General features: G+C 36.6%; 1 protein-coding gene across 1 annotated transcript; it reads right to left on the reverse strand.

Moving 5' to 3' along the window:
* Nucleotides 1–10,238: 10,238 nt before the first annotated feature.
* On the reverse strand, nt 10,239–12,654 carry LOC146563029 (nuclear factor 7, brain-like). The gene has a single exon (XM_085295372.1). It carries the CDS (start codon nt 12,529–12,531, stop codon nt 11,104–11,106), a length of 1,428 nt encoding a protein of 475 aa, XP_085151498.1. The 5' UTR covers nt 12,532–12,654; the 3' UTR covers nt 10,239–11,103.
* Between the last annotated feature and the right edge of the window lie 1,736 nt (nt 12,655–14,390).

The raw sequence follows: 14,390 nt of genomic DNA on the forward strand, positions 1-14,390 counted from the left end.
CTGAAATGTGATGAGCTGACCAGTGTTAGAGATGTCACCGAAATAATAATGAAAAATAAAGAGAAAAATCACAGTGAACAGACCAGAAATGCTAATAATGCAAAAATAAATAAAACTGATATAAACTGTTGATATGACATAATATGACATTGAACTGTGACAACACAGAAGAATTTACTGTCACATGTCACAAATCAAATTCTGGTCAAAGTCATGTTTAAGGTCCTACTGCCTCGAAGTTGTCAATCACGTCCACTTTCTTGAAAAATAATTAAAAAGACAAAAAACAACACTGTAGAGCTCTTATAAATGCATTAAATGAAGCCAATGAAAGAAAAAATACAAAGAGTGAAGTGTTCAATAAATCAATACATAATATGACACAATAAGGATCTTATGTCTAAACTGAGTACAGGGATTGTGGTGTGAGGTGTAGATTTTCTGTATCTTTGTGTCAGTGAAGCTGAAACAGTTGTTGAAGGAAGTGTTTATCTGCAGGTCCAGTAGGAGATGCAGAGGATGGTTTGGGTCCATTATCCACAGCAGCAGTCATCAGGATGGAGGGATCCAATCAGGTTGTATAAAGCAAATTTATGAAATATTCATTTTTTATTTTGGTGTTTTTTTTGTTGTTACAATCATAACCTCGTTACTTTCACCAAATAAAATATTTTACATAACGTGGAGCAACGTGTGTATGGTATACCGATTATTGGCCATGATTGTAGCATAACTATCCACACAAAACACGAGCTTCATTCAGACTATGACATGTGAATTAAGACAATAACTATGGTGTTATACTTGGTTAGAGTTGTAGGGACTCCCAAAAACTTCCTTGAGGTGACCGTTTTTGTGATCTGACACTATATAAAAAATGAATTGAACTGAATTCTCTCTCTCAGTAACTCAGAGACCAGTTTCCCATGAAAAATCTGTTTTCTGCATTATTCGCTTGTTTATTACGCACCAGTCTACAGTTGTGTTCAGTGCTTTTGTTTTTTCAAAATTGGTCTCTGACAAGAAAGTTTCATTTCTGCTGTTCAATACTGAAGAAATATAAACTCTTACAAATTATGCCAAATTACAAAAATCTTAGCTGTGTCTCTAATAAAACCTCTGTAACTTTGCTCTGCTTCACTTCAGCAACATCAGGTAATGTTCATATTTTGATTTATGGTGTTCTTGTGTTTTTGTTCAACTGCAGAATATTTTAAGAGTGTTGTGTGCTGTAGACAGCCAGGCCAGGAAAATCTCCTTCATATTTTCCTGTGTTTTATCCTCAGTTACACCTTTGATAAAGTCTCGCAAGTGTCAGCTTTGTTTTAATACACAGATATAAAAATATGGATAAATGTACTGATAAATGATCATAATTATAATATTTCTGACGGTTGACCTCGTGAATTGACATCGAATCAGTTATAGAAATAGAAATCGATACCCTGCCCTAGTGTGAACAGAGTGTTTGTGGTGGCAGGCTGGACACCAGAGCTACAATTGTTAAAAACAATGGGTTATGTGTTGATGTCACTTTTGTGTGGTTTTGACCTTTTTGTAGAGCAGTGTCTGCTTTACACACGCTGTGACAGTTTCACGCTCTCGCAGGTAGCTCTCTGTGCTCGGAGAGAAATCCTGCTCACGCGAGTAAATTTATTTTTATTTCTCTACAGGAACTTTGTGTTAAAGGGTCAACACACCAAAAAGGGTTTTGATAAGATTTGATTGCTCGTGCAAGACAGAAACTAGTCAGGGTGATTAATAATGAGCACAAAATGTATCACATCCATACCATCCATACTGGGCTGGCCGGGCAGGCACAAGGACCATGCCAAAAAATGAATGATATTTAATCGTGATTAATCAAAATTAATCCACAGCAATCCTGTGATTAATCTGATTACAAATTTGAATCGTTTGACATCACTAGTTTGAAATAAATAAAACTACATGCTGGGTTAAATGTCTGAAAGATGATTTTCAGGAAAAACAAACAAACAAACAATAAAATCACTGCAGGTGCTGATGAGTAAAATATTAATCAACCATAGACAATATGTTTGCTAATAAGAAGAAAGTTTAAAAAACAACCAAATGTTTACGATAAAGCTTTGCCACTGTAACTTTTCCCTCATAAGAAAAGGTTGACTTTATAATGAAATCTCAGTCTGACTTGATATCGCAGGTTTTTGCATGTCTGCAGGGTAAAAAAATATTCAATTGGCAAAAAGAATAAATGAAGTTTTACTGACTTTTAATTAATCACTCATCTTTCTCTGATAATTATAGTAACTCAACATTTCTTAATAACTCCTGACAAATTATTTATTTAGACCCACTGTTTATGGAAATACAAGAAAAAGATGTTTTATTTGTCTATTTAAAATATTTACAGATGAACTTGGCTCAGTCTTAATGCTCTGTTTTACCTGTTAAGTCATTCCTAACATTTAATAATTTTCATTTAAAAATGTGAGAAAGTGGAAATAAAATGTTTAAAAAACGTTTCCATAAATGAAAATACAAACTTTGTGTCCATGTTGTGAGTAAAAATAATATACGAATAAAATAAAAGTTGAACCTTCATTTGATATTTCTGCAGCTTTGTTCATACAAACTATTTCCAGCTCTGCTCTGTCAATGTGATTATTACATTTACTGTTAAGCAACATAAGAGTTTATAAAGATGCAGATCAGGTGTGAGAATGTAAACTTTATCCTTGATTCCATTTGTAATGGTGTAGTACCCTCATACTCACTGTGTTTTCTGTCCATAGTGGTCCTGGTTTAGGTTCAGGTCTCTGTTTTGTTGTTGCCAGCAATAAAGCTGAGTGTTTTGAGTTTTTCTTCTGTGTTTTGGAGTCTGGGTTTGGGTCCTTTTCCTGCCTGCACACAGCCATGACAATTGCAGCTGCAGCCTCCTCTCTGAGGCTGCACCTCCTGCTTTCTCTGGAGCTGCTGCCTCCTGCTCTCCACTCTCATGTTAAAAGACAATAAAAAGACAGACATGACAAAGTTAGTGAGCCAGACACCAACAGATTACCCACATGATAGCCTCAGACTCCTCAGTTTCCATACAGAGTGTATCTGACCACCTAAAAAGCAGGTATCCATTCGATTAACTTTTACTATTAAAACAATAGTAAAAGTACCTTTAATAGTACAAAAACAAATATTGTTCTCTTCCCCTGTGCTGTCATTCATGGTGAAGTCCCTCTTATCATATTAATATTAATAGTATACATGAGTGAGAGTCTGTATTTAGTGAGGATTAACAAATGTTCCTGACCACAACCTTCTTTTATGTAAAGATATAGCAAACAGTTAAATGTTGGACAATCAATGGATTTAAAAAACATAACAAATTCTCCAAATGTGTGTTTTTCAGCACAAATCTGACACAATCAATGTGTCTCAGCTCAACAGTGTAGAAATTTAGTTTAAGTTTCATTCATTATAGTCAACAGGCAGCATGGTTGAGTGGTGGTTAGCAGTGTTGTGTCACAGCAAGAAGGCCCTGAGTTTGTCTCCACCACCTGGCCGGGGTCTTTCTGTGTGGACTTTTCATGTTTGTGTGGGTTCTCTTTCTCTGTAAGTAGTTGCCCTCAATATAAAAACGAAAAAGGAAAACAAGTAAAATATTGTGAGTTTATCTTAATATAGCATTAAAATGAGACCAAGAATGTGAAGTGTTTGGTATATTACTTATTGAGGAACACTGCAATCAGTAGAGGTGGGCAGATCTATCTAAATATTGATCATATCGACACCGACTCTGGTATTGGTATGGGATTGATACGGCCATGATCGGATCGATGATTTGTTTCTATCCCACGTTTTTGTATTAAATTAGTACATTTTTTGGAAATTAAAATAGGACCTCAAACCTCCACAATGAAAAATGTCAAACAACAGAAGTTGACCCAAAGACCTTTAGAGACAGGAACATTTACATTCCAGGTCTCCAAAAACCCAGTTTCAAAATACTTGAAAAGCTGGAAGGTGTGTTTTGTTGTGTTAGCAAAAATCAGAGTGAGTTAGTGGTCACAATTTGCAAACTGATAATGGGCCATCTGTTAAGTCATGACACACTGCTCTCCCCAAAATAAGCTGCCTACATAGGTTAAAAGTATCGGTACTGACCCTGTATTTACTTGGTATTAAATCAATATAAAAATCTGCAGTCTCACACAGCACTAGCAATCAGCTGATTGCCACTAAACCAGTTTTACAAGATTTATTTTTTCAGTTGCAACAGATGAAATGAGTCATGCTAGATACGTTTGTAAATATACATGATTGAAACTAATGAGTCTAATGTGTTGTTAGAGTGAGAATTCACTAACTTTGAAGCAGAGCTGAGTTCAGACATTCAGCATTAACCAAACTGCTCTGGTGAGTTCGTATTGATGCACATTCATTTTAGTGCTGTGAAAAGGTAGTGGGTGTGTGGGGTGAAGTCAGCGCTCTTCTGTGGAAAAAACCAGAGGCAATTAATTCACTCGGGTGTGAGTGGGTATACTGTCGGTAAGAGACTTTTGCCATTTTTGTTTGGATCATTTGCTATTGTTTGTGCCTATTTTTAATGTGTCATTGGACTTTTTTAGTGTGACCACGAATTTTAATAGAAGAATTGATCAAGCCCTAGATCGACTGCGCGCAGGGAAACTGATCAATATTGTAGGTATATTGAGTGTTTGTTTTAGCTTCATGATTTTGAATGGTTTCATAAAATTGATATTTTATTGGGTAATATTTTAATCGATAATGTTGTTTGTGTTTTTCAGCTGTGCTGTCTCTGCTGTCCTTTTTTCGTTCTTTTGATTGATTTGTAATTTTGTTTTGGTTAGTCCGCCCAGCCGTAAAGGCAGTTATTGATTGAGAGTAAGTTGTGTAAGGGTGGACTAACCTCCCTTTTTGTTTTTTGTTTAATTGTTTGTGCCACCTCCCTTTATCTCCCAGATCGCAGGCCATGCATAGCACTGATTCCCAGCTGTGCTGAGACCTGAATTGTTTGCAGTGTGTGCCACGATTGCAGTGTTGCTAAACGGGGTGTGACGGGTTGCAGTGTTGTTATTTTCGCACAGTTTGTGTGGTAAGTCTCATGTGCAGCTGGGATATCAGCAGGATGTATTGTAAGTCCTGTCTGGAAATAACTGGGAATTTGTATGTCTAACTAATGTAATAAATAAATGATCAATTTGTTTCTTTGCCCTTTCTTTACTCATACCTTGTCCTCGGTTACAGAGATTTAACAATTCAATGACGCATCCACCTTATTTATTAGAAAGTCTCTGTATCGGTATCTGCGATACTGGCCTGTATTTACTTGGTATCACATCCATACCAAAATGTGCAGTATTGCACACCAGTAGAACACATATATACACATACATGAGGAGGTGAACAAAACTAACCTGGAAGTACTATCTCTCCCTCTGGAGCAGCAGCGCAGTACAGCAAACTTATGACTTCGTTCCAGCTACACCCAAAGAATATGCCATACATATGGGTATTATGATGCTATTTAAAGCTATTCAACCTTGCATATGGAGATGAAACTGGGACAGAATGTTCACCTGTGCCATTTTCTCTGAGAGAGGAGATAAAAGAAATGCAAGTGGATAGTGACAATCTATCTGAACCCACAGGGCCTGGTGAGGATGAGCTTTAAACTCATTTGCAGTCTAACTTACAGGTTCAACCACTGGGACACACTTATATAGACATTACAAGGTCTACCTGTCACAGAAAGCCACAACAGTTTCTGACTTATGAATCATTGGGTGAACCCTCAGTGCAGTCACATGCAGCAGTTAATCTAGTTGGGGAAACGCACAGCACCACAGTTACTTGTCACAACCATACCATCATGCACTGTATTTCCATGCCCACCATTGGCAATTGTGCCGCCTGCATGTATGTCACATTCACCAATGTACTGCACCCCAATACCATACTCACCATACCAGTATCACGCATCACTAACCCCATCTGCATACACATCACCCCTATTGTTTAAAGTAATTCTTGGACTGATAAAATCAGTTATGATAAGTTTTGAGAGAGTTTGAAAAAAAAGTTTTAAATGTCATGATTTTGTGAATGTCGGGAACCATTTTATTTTTGTCAGGGAGTGTGTGATACCCACTAAAGTGTGATCACATTTATGTGAATTAATTTATGTTTAAGTAATTTTACTTTCAATCTAAGTTATACTTTCATTGGAAAATGCCCTCTGTTAAGTCATGACACACTGCTCTCCCCAACATAAGTTGCCTATATAGGTTACAAGTATTGGTACTGGCCCTGTATTTACTCTGTATCAGGTCAATATAAAAATCTGCAGGCTCACACAGCGCTAGCAATCAGCTGATTGTCACTAAACCAGTTTTACAAGATTTATTTTTTCAGTTGCAACAACAACAGGAAACATTTTCTGCCAACGTGTCAGCAGGATTGTGTCTGTGACTAAAGACGACTCAGTGAACAAAGATGCAAAAAGTTTCAAAATTTCTGTTCTGTGAAGACTTTGCTGAGATTTTTCCTTTTGGGAATGTTTTAGTATTTTCTGTTTTTAGATGTGTTTTTAAATTTTGTTGAGTGACCAAATGTGTTAAAAAACAATCAAATATTATACATTTTGACACTCATCTGACATCTCTGCAACTTTCTCTATACAAACTTCTCTTCTCTGTCAGAGGGCTCATTAACAGCTGCAAAGTTTTTGTTTACTTAAGCGTTAATGCAGATATTTCAATAAGGAGAGATAGATGGAACTAAACATGATTTATTGATATAAGAATTCAGTTATGCTATTTTGTGATTAGACTACGATGGCCCGTCACAGCAGAATGAAATCCCAGCTGTGATAGAAACCAGGTGTCCTCTGTGTGCCGGTATGATGAAATGAGTCATGCTAGATAAGTTGATAAAAATGTACATGATTGAAACTAATGAGTCTAATGTGTTGTTAGAGTGAGAAGTCACTAACTTTGAAGCAGAGCTGAGTTCAGACATTCAACATTAACCAAACTGCTCTGGTGAGTTCGTATTGATTCACATTCATTTTAGTGCTGTGCCTTTTTATACTTCAGCAAAGTGTTAGAATAACTGCTGTGATGTTTATAGTCAAAGGAAGAAGCTACATGTGTATAGTATGTGAGTGAGATAATTAGTAGGGCGATTAGTTCTCTGCTAACAGATTAGCAGTTAAACTGACTACCACCTGAGATTCCAAAAGGTTGATTCTGTTCATCTGGATGTAGCGTTATCAGTGGGAGAAACGTTTTGTCACTCATCTAAGTGACTTCTTCAGTCTCAGCTGACTGTAAGTTTCCCCAACCTTATAAACAGTACCTTTGTACAATAACTGACCTCACAGCCCACTGAATGAACAATGGGCTGGGACGTCAGTTCCGTGATCATTAATATGCAAATTGTCATGATCAAAGACCACTGATGGCCATGAGTACCATTCACAGTGAGTTGGGGAATGGCTGCAATCACGGCACAGCAAGATGGCTAAAGGCCCCCTCCTTGATTCAGAGACAGTCTTTCCCTTTTCACGTAAATGCCCATCCTTGACTCCGCACTCAAACCAGCATTCCTTCCTGTCCAGGACATGTACATCCTCATCACTGAAAGAGTGGCCACTGGCCTGCAGGCGTAAATAGACTGCAATATCTACAATATGTTATTTCTCTCCAGCAGATGGCGCTGCTGGGCTGTCATTTGGATACTTAAATATTCTGCCTGGGCACTTGCCCTCAACACAGGAATAAAAATAAAAGGAAAACAAGTATAAAACACTGACCTCTCATGCTTTACTTTATTTTAATATAGCGCAAAAATGACATCAGAATGTGAATGTTGTGGGGTTTTTTCTTTCAGCTTAAACAGGAAACATTTTCTGCCAACATGTCAGCAGGATTGTGTCTGTGACTAAAGACGACTGAACAAACATGCAAAAAGATTTAAAATTCCCATTTTGTAAAGACTTTGCTGAGATTTGTTCTCTACTCCATCAAAGCATATAGTCTTCTGTAATATGCGGTTCATCAGAACAGAGGTTACATTTAAAATGGAAATTTAACAACGATGATTTAAAACGGAGTTTCTTCAAATAAATTTATCTAATCTAATTATGATTGTGCAACCCAGGCCACAAATATTATACTACAACAGAAAAATAAACGCCCTCATAGTGAAAGCCATCATAGTTAAAATTCATGTTCAAATGTATAACGTGTGTAAAAACTCCTGTTCGAACTAGACTAAGATCATATTGAAGTGATTTGTGGGAATGCTCCTTTAGCGTAACCCTTCCCTCTTCCTCCATAAGAGCACGTTAGCTTCTGATAAATAAAACAGCAACATCAGAGAGCAGAGACATGAATGTAAAGCATCAGAGATATAATTGTGTTTACTCGGAAAATGCGAAGGATTTATTTCCCAAAGACAAACTGTGAAAACTAATCAGTAGAGTTTGGGCCAGATTTGATCCTAAATAGACTATTTGCTTTATCACAGCAGGATTCTGGATTTGAACTGATCAGACTGACCTGAACTGAAAGTGTGATTATTCAGACTTTAATGACATTGAGTGATGTTATTTTTTTTTGTTTTGAGCCAAACTGGATTTCTTTACAGGAACTTTAGATTAAAGGCTCAACACACCAAAAATGGGTTTTGATCACATTTGATTGCTCATACAACACAGAAACTAATCATAGTGATTAATAATGAGCACAAGTTTAATAAGCTCATAACACTAAATTGGCTTTATTTGCTTTTCACAGAACAGAATTCTCTTAACGTCTCTTAAAGAAGTAAATTCTGAAACTGAAGGTTTCTGATTCTTTAATCAAAAACTAAAGTTTAACCTCCTAGGACCTGGCGTCCACATATGTGGACATCACATTTTGGGTTATTTAGACCAAAATACTCAATTCTGCTCTACAAGGGCCTGATATCCACTTACGAGGACATTATACTGCTACTGTTCTATCAGAAATTTAAACGAATATCCTCATATGTGGCTCTTATTTTTCTTAAAAAAAAATAAGGTAAAAAAAAAAATCTGGTAATTCTTTGTTTTTACATTCATTGGGCCCCAATATGCCCAAATATCAAAGAGAAATTAAAAATGCATGCCGTGGAAGAGTTCGTGTCTTAGGAGGTTGGATTTGGAACAGATGGATTTGGAACAGATGGAAGGATACGTGTGATGTACTACACATCAACTGATTGTGTTTGTGTTTTATTACAGATGGCGGCTTTTCATTTCAAGGTTTCTGGCTCTGGTCTCTTCACTGTGCTTTGCTCCATCACTCTTGTGAACCTAGAACTAGTCCAGTATCGTATATATCTGTTTACAGTGGCATCAGTGCTACAAATGCTTCAAGAAAACAGTTTCAGCACAACAGGAAATTTAAAAAGCACCAGAAGCAAATGTTCTTTTATTTTAAGGAATCAATTAAATGTAAAAACAACTATAAAGCTAGAAATTTCTGTGATGAATGTGTTTAAACTCGCATTGAACTACAGATGAACTCGGCTCAGTCTTAATGTTCTGTTTTACCTGTTAAGTGAAGTTATTTCTAACATTTATGATTTACAGTTTAAAATGTGAGAAACTGGAAATAAAATGTTTAAAAAACCTTTGATGATATAAACTTTGTCTCCATCTTAAGAGTAAATATAATATAATAAAACACCAATATTATAAAGTTGGACCTTCATCAAACATCTCTGCAACTTTGTTCATACAAACTATTTCCAGCTCTGCTCTGTCAGTGTAAATATGAAATTTACTTTTGAACAACACAAGTTAGAGTTTATAAAGATGAAGATCAGGTGTGAGAATGTTCATTTTATCCATGATTACATTTGATTTCTGTCTGGTAATGTTTCACATTGAGGATCAGATCAAAGTGAGAATCAGTGACTCCATCAAAGCAAACTGCACAAGTCTTCTCTGATATGCAGTTTATAAGAGCTGAGCTTAAATGTGAATGCTGGTCTGAAAACAAAATCTGATTATGATTGTTTCAATAAAACAGCTTCAGCACAACAAGAATATTTAAAAACTAATAGAAGCAAATAATATTTTATTCTAAGGAGTCGGTTAAATATAAAAAGAACAATGAAAGTGAGTTTCTATGTTAAATAAATCTTAACTAACGACTGAATGTGTCTGAAAAGCTAATTTTCAGTCAAACACAACAACAACAGAATCACTGAATTTGATTTATTTCATGTCACACAGACATTTTGTGATTCTCAATAATCAAAGAGACCAAATAAAGAACAACATTGAGGTAAAAATCAAAGGTAGGACCTATTTTCATTCACTGAAACACTGAAGTTTCAAAGTCAAACTTAAAACCTGATTATAAAACATCAGAGGATCCAGAAGTCCTTTAAACTGTCAGAGACAGACAGAGAGAGCTGCTGATTAAAGTTAAAAATAACACAAGAAAGAACATTTTTATAATATCAAGTGTAGTTACACTGATGAGACAGTTTCTGAACTTATAAATCAATTCTTTGATTTTTTTTTTTAAAGTAGATGTTTTACTTTAAAATATTATTTAACTGAAAACAAGATGCTGATAATCAGGATAATTTAGATCTTGTAGATGTAAAGTTGACTCTTGCTGATGTGACACAAGTTTAATCATTAATCCTTCGTTGAAGACGTGTCACAGTTTACTGTTCACACTCAACAACCTTGAAAAGCAAAGAAATCATCATTCAGATTTTAAAATTATCAAAATTTTAACATCAACAACATGAGAAATATTGTGAAATATATTAATTGAAAAACAAGAATATGAAAAAGAAAACGTTTCTTACAGAAACTAGAGTGGTTCACAAGATTTTCACATGAAAAAGTTTCTTTCTTCATTGATTTGCTAATAGTTCCACTAGATCAACAAAATAAAATAAAACCTAATAATGAAGTTAGACAATTTGATTAATAATTTCCCTAAAATCAAGCTGCTGCTGGACTGAAAACAAAACAAACAAGCAACAACGACCCCCAAAAACAACAACAAAAAAAAAAACCCACAGTTAAAATAAAGAATCACTTTACAATCAAATCTCAGTCTGACAGATTTTGATATCAGAGGTTTTGGCGTCTCCTGCTTTCCAAATATGAAAATATGGGAAGAGTTTCTCAGTGAAAGTGTCTCTGTGAGTGCAGATGTGAGTCATGTCTTCAGGGTCATAGAAGGACACCTCCCCCCTGTCATAGTCCAGCTGGACTCTGATCCTCTGGAGACTCTTCTTCACTGTCACAGTCTGACCAGCACCATTAGTGTATTCTCCACTGTTATGCAATAAACACCAGATTCCATATTTAGGTGAAGCAGGACACTCTCCCTTTCTGTCAACTGATTCTTTAACTAAACCCACATTCCAGCGTGGATGGTCTCCCACCTCCACCTCCCAGCTGTGTTTCCCTGAGCTGAAGCCCTCAGAGCCAAAAACAGTGTCATACTTAGTGTTTCTCTCTGGATTATCAGGAAGCTGCTGTTTTGTGTCTCCATTCCTCACACTGGTCAGATCATCAGACAGATAGAGCCAGCCACTTGCAGTGTTTGGGTCCAGAATGACAGGACTGAAGTGGACCTTCTCCTTCATCTTCTCCCACACTCTGAAGGACAGGTTGCCCAGGTGTTTGGCCACATCTATCAGTGCTCCTGAGACCAGCTGTGGATCTGACACTGAGCTCTGGGCTCTGGCTCTGCTCTGAGTGTCTTTATAACTGCTGAGGAATGGCACGCTGTGTTTCTGCAGCTCTTCTTCAACAGCAGAGATGCTGTCTGACAGAGAGGAGATCTGCTCCTCAATCATCTTCATCTCTCTGCTGATAGTCCTCCCCTTCTGCTCCTCTTCCTCCCTCAGAGCTGCCAGTCTGGACTCCTCTTCCTCTTTCAGGAACTGCTGGAGCTTGTTGAACTCTGCTCTGATCTGCCTCTCTGTGGACAACAGCTGCTTCTTGGAGTGTTGAATCACTTCATTGTATGTTTTCTCCACTTGTTTGTATTTGTTCCTCTTGTCCTGCAGAGACTTTAAGTCAGATTTCAGCTGCTCCTTCAGGTCACTGACTGCTTCTTCTACAGGAACCACTTTGTGACTCTGGTGGAGAGAAAACTCACACACAGGACACACAGCTCTGTCTTCATCCTCACAGTACCAGTAAGGGACGTCTGGATGTTTATCACACACCACCTCCTCCTTCTCTTCCTCCTTCTCGTTTTCTGTCTCAGGTGAGCTCTCACTCTGCCCCTTAGCAAAGGAGTCAGCAAGTTCTTTGAGAGCAACGTTTATAGATGGTTCATCCTTTGAAGATTTTCTTTTACAAATGGGACAGTTTTTGTTTTTAGTTTGTTCCCAGAATTTCTGCAGGCAGCTTGAACAGAAGCTGTGGCTGCAGCTCAGAGACACAGGATCTCTGAAAGTCTCTGAACACACATGGCAGCTCAGGAAATTTTCCAAAAGTCTGACTTTCTCAGCCATTTGATCTTTAAGTATTTTTAACTCACCAAATTAGTGTCTCTTGAACTTTCTGATTAAAATCCTCCAAACGTGTGTTTTTCAGCAGAGATCTGACTCCCTGTAATGGCGTCTCAGCTCAGTTCAAAAGTGTCGGAATTTACTTTCATTTTCATGAATCACGATCACGTGTTAAACTGAAACACGCAGATAACACTTGTGTCCGTCAGAGGGCGCTGTGTGTGTCATTCAGATGGTTTTCAGTTTGTGCTCCTTAAAACGACACCAAAGTGAAAAATGTAGAAAATCTTGACTTCTCCTTTTAAAAAACGAAACCTAAATAGAACATAAAAATGACACAAAGGAGGTGAAGCTGTGGTGTTTCAGAAGTTCAAGTAGGAAAAGTCAGCATGTTCTCAGAGTTTTTATCTGCAGTTTTAACTAAAGTTTTCGTTTTAGCCAAAGACATTAATTTGGATTCATCACAGGGGATTGTCAACCTGCCAGACCTCTGCTCTCACACTCAAAACAAAGAAAAAATCTTGACCCTCATGAACATGAAGCAATAATTCTGAGTAAAATGCAGCTGAAATACATGAAATCAAAAGTTTATTCTTTTGAAATAATACATCATTAAAATATGCTTGTTATAAACTAAATGTATACCAGTGAAGTTAATTTCCTTTGATCAGATTCAATTAAAGATTACTGTATTACTGTAAACTGACTACATCCTGTAAGTAGTTCGAGTTCAGGGACACAGAATCTCTGAATGTCTCTGAATACATTACAGTTCAGGAAAGAAGGAAGTGTTTACATGCAGGTCCAGTAGGAGATGCAGAGGATGGTTTGGGTCCATTATCCACAGCAGCAGGCATCAGGATGGAGGGATCCAATCAGGTTGTATAAACCGAATTAATGAAATATTCCGTTTTTTTTTTTTTTTTAAACAATCCTAACCTCGTTACTTTCAGCAAATAAAATATTTTATGTAACGTGGAGCAACATGTGTATGGTATACCGATTATTGGCCATGATTGTAGCATAACTATCCACACAAAACACAGGCTTTATTCAGACCATGACATGTGAATTAAGACAATAACTATGGTGTTATACTTGGTTAGAGTTGTAGGGACTCCCAAAAACTTCCTTGAGGTGACCGTTTTTGTGATTTGACACTATATAAAAAATGAATTGAACTGAATTCTCTCTCTCAGTAACTCAGAGACCAGTTTCCCATGAAAAATCTGTTTTCTGCATTATTCGCTTGTTTATTTCGCACCAGTCTACAGAGAAGTAAAAGTGAAAAGTAGTCGTCCAAAAAATTAATCAAGCAAGAGTAAAGTAGTTGGTAAAAAAGACTAATCAAGTACTGAGTAACTGGTTGTAATGTCTGATTTATTTTTCACCTTAAAAAAATGCTATCATACAAACAAACAAAAATAAATAAATAAATGAATATACAAATGTTAGTATTTTCAAATAGAATATGTAAAAACATTAACAAAATAAGGCACAAGATCCAGAATTTCCAGATTTCAGTTTTTCACAACATAAAGCTTTTTAACCAATAACTACAATAAATAATATAAATATATGAACAGTACAAACCATTTCCAGTGACAAGATGTGCTGTATACATTATATTCACTTTTACTCCAAATGGCACAGCAGCCTCAGAAAAAAACATTAGAACGAGGCAACTTCAACATATGTACATACAAGGTAGCTCACTTTACCATAAGTTGTGTGGGTGTGCATCAATTTCTGCATATTTATCAAAAATGCACTATTTCTTCACTCTATTTCACACAGGAAGGTCATGGTTGAGCTTCAGGAGCAGTTTGCTCTCAAGGTTCTTGCTGTGAAGCTGTAACTGT

Source organism: Mchenga conophoros, linkage group LG12 (assembly GCF_057382185.1).
Source record: "Mchenga conophoros isolate Kocher_MC1m ecotype Shallow Benthic linkage group LG12, M_conophoros_male_GT1.1, whole genome shotgun sequence".
Taxonomy (NCBI): Eukaryota; Metazoa; Chordata; class Actinopteri; order Cichliformes; family Cichlidae; genus Mchenga; species Mchenga conophoros.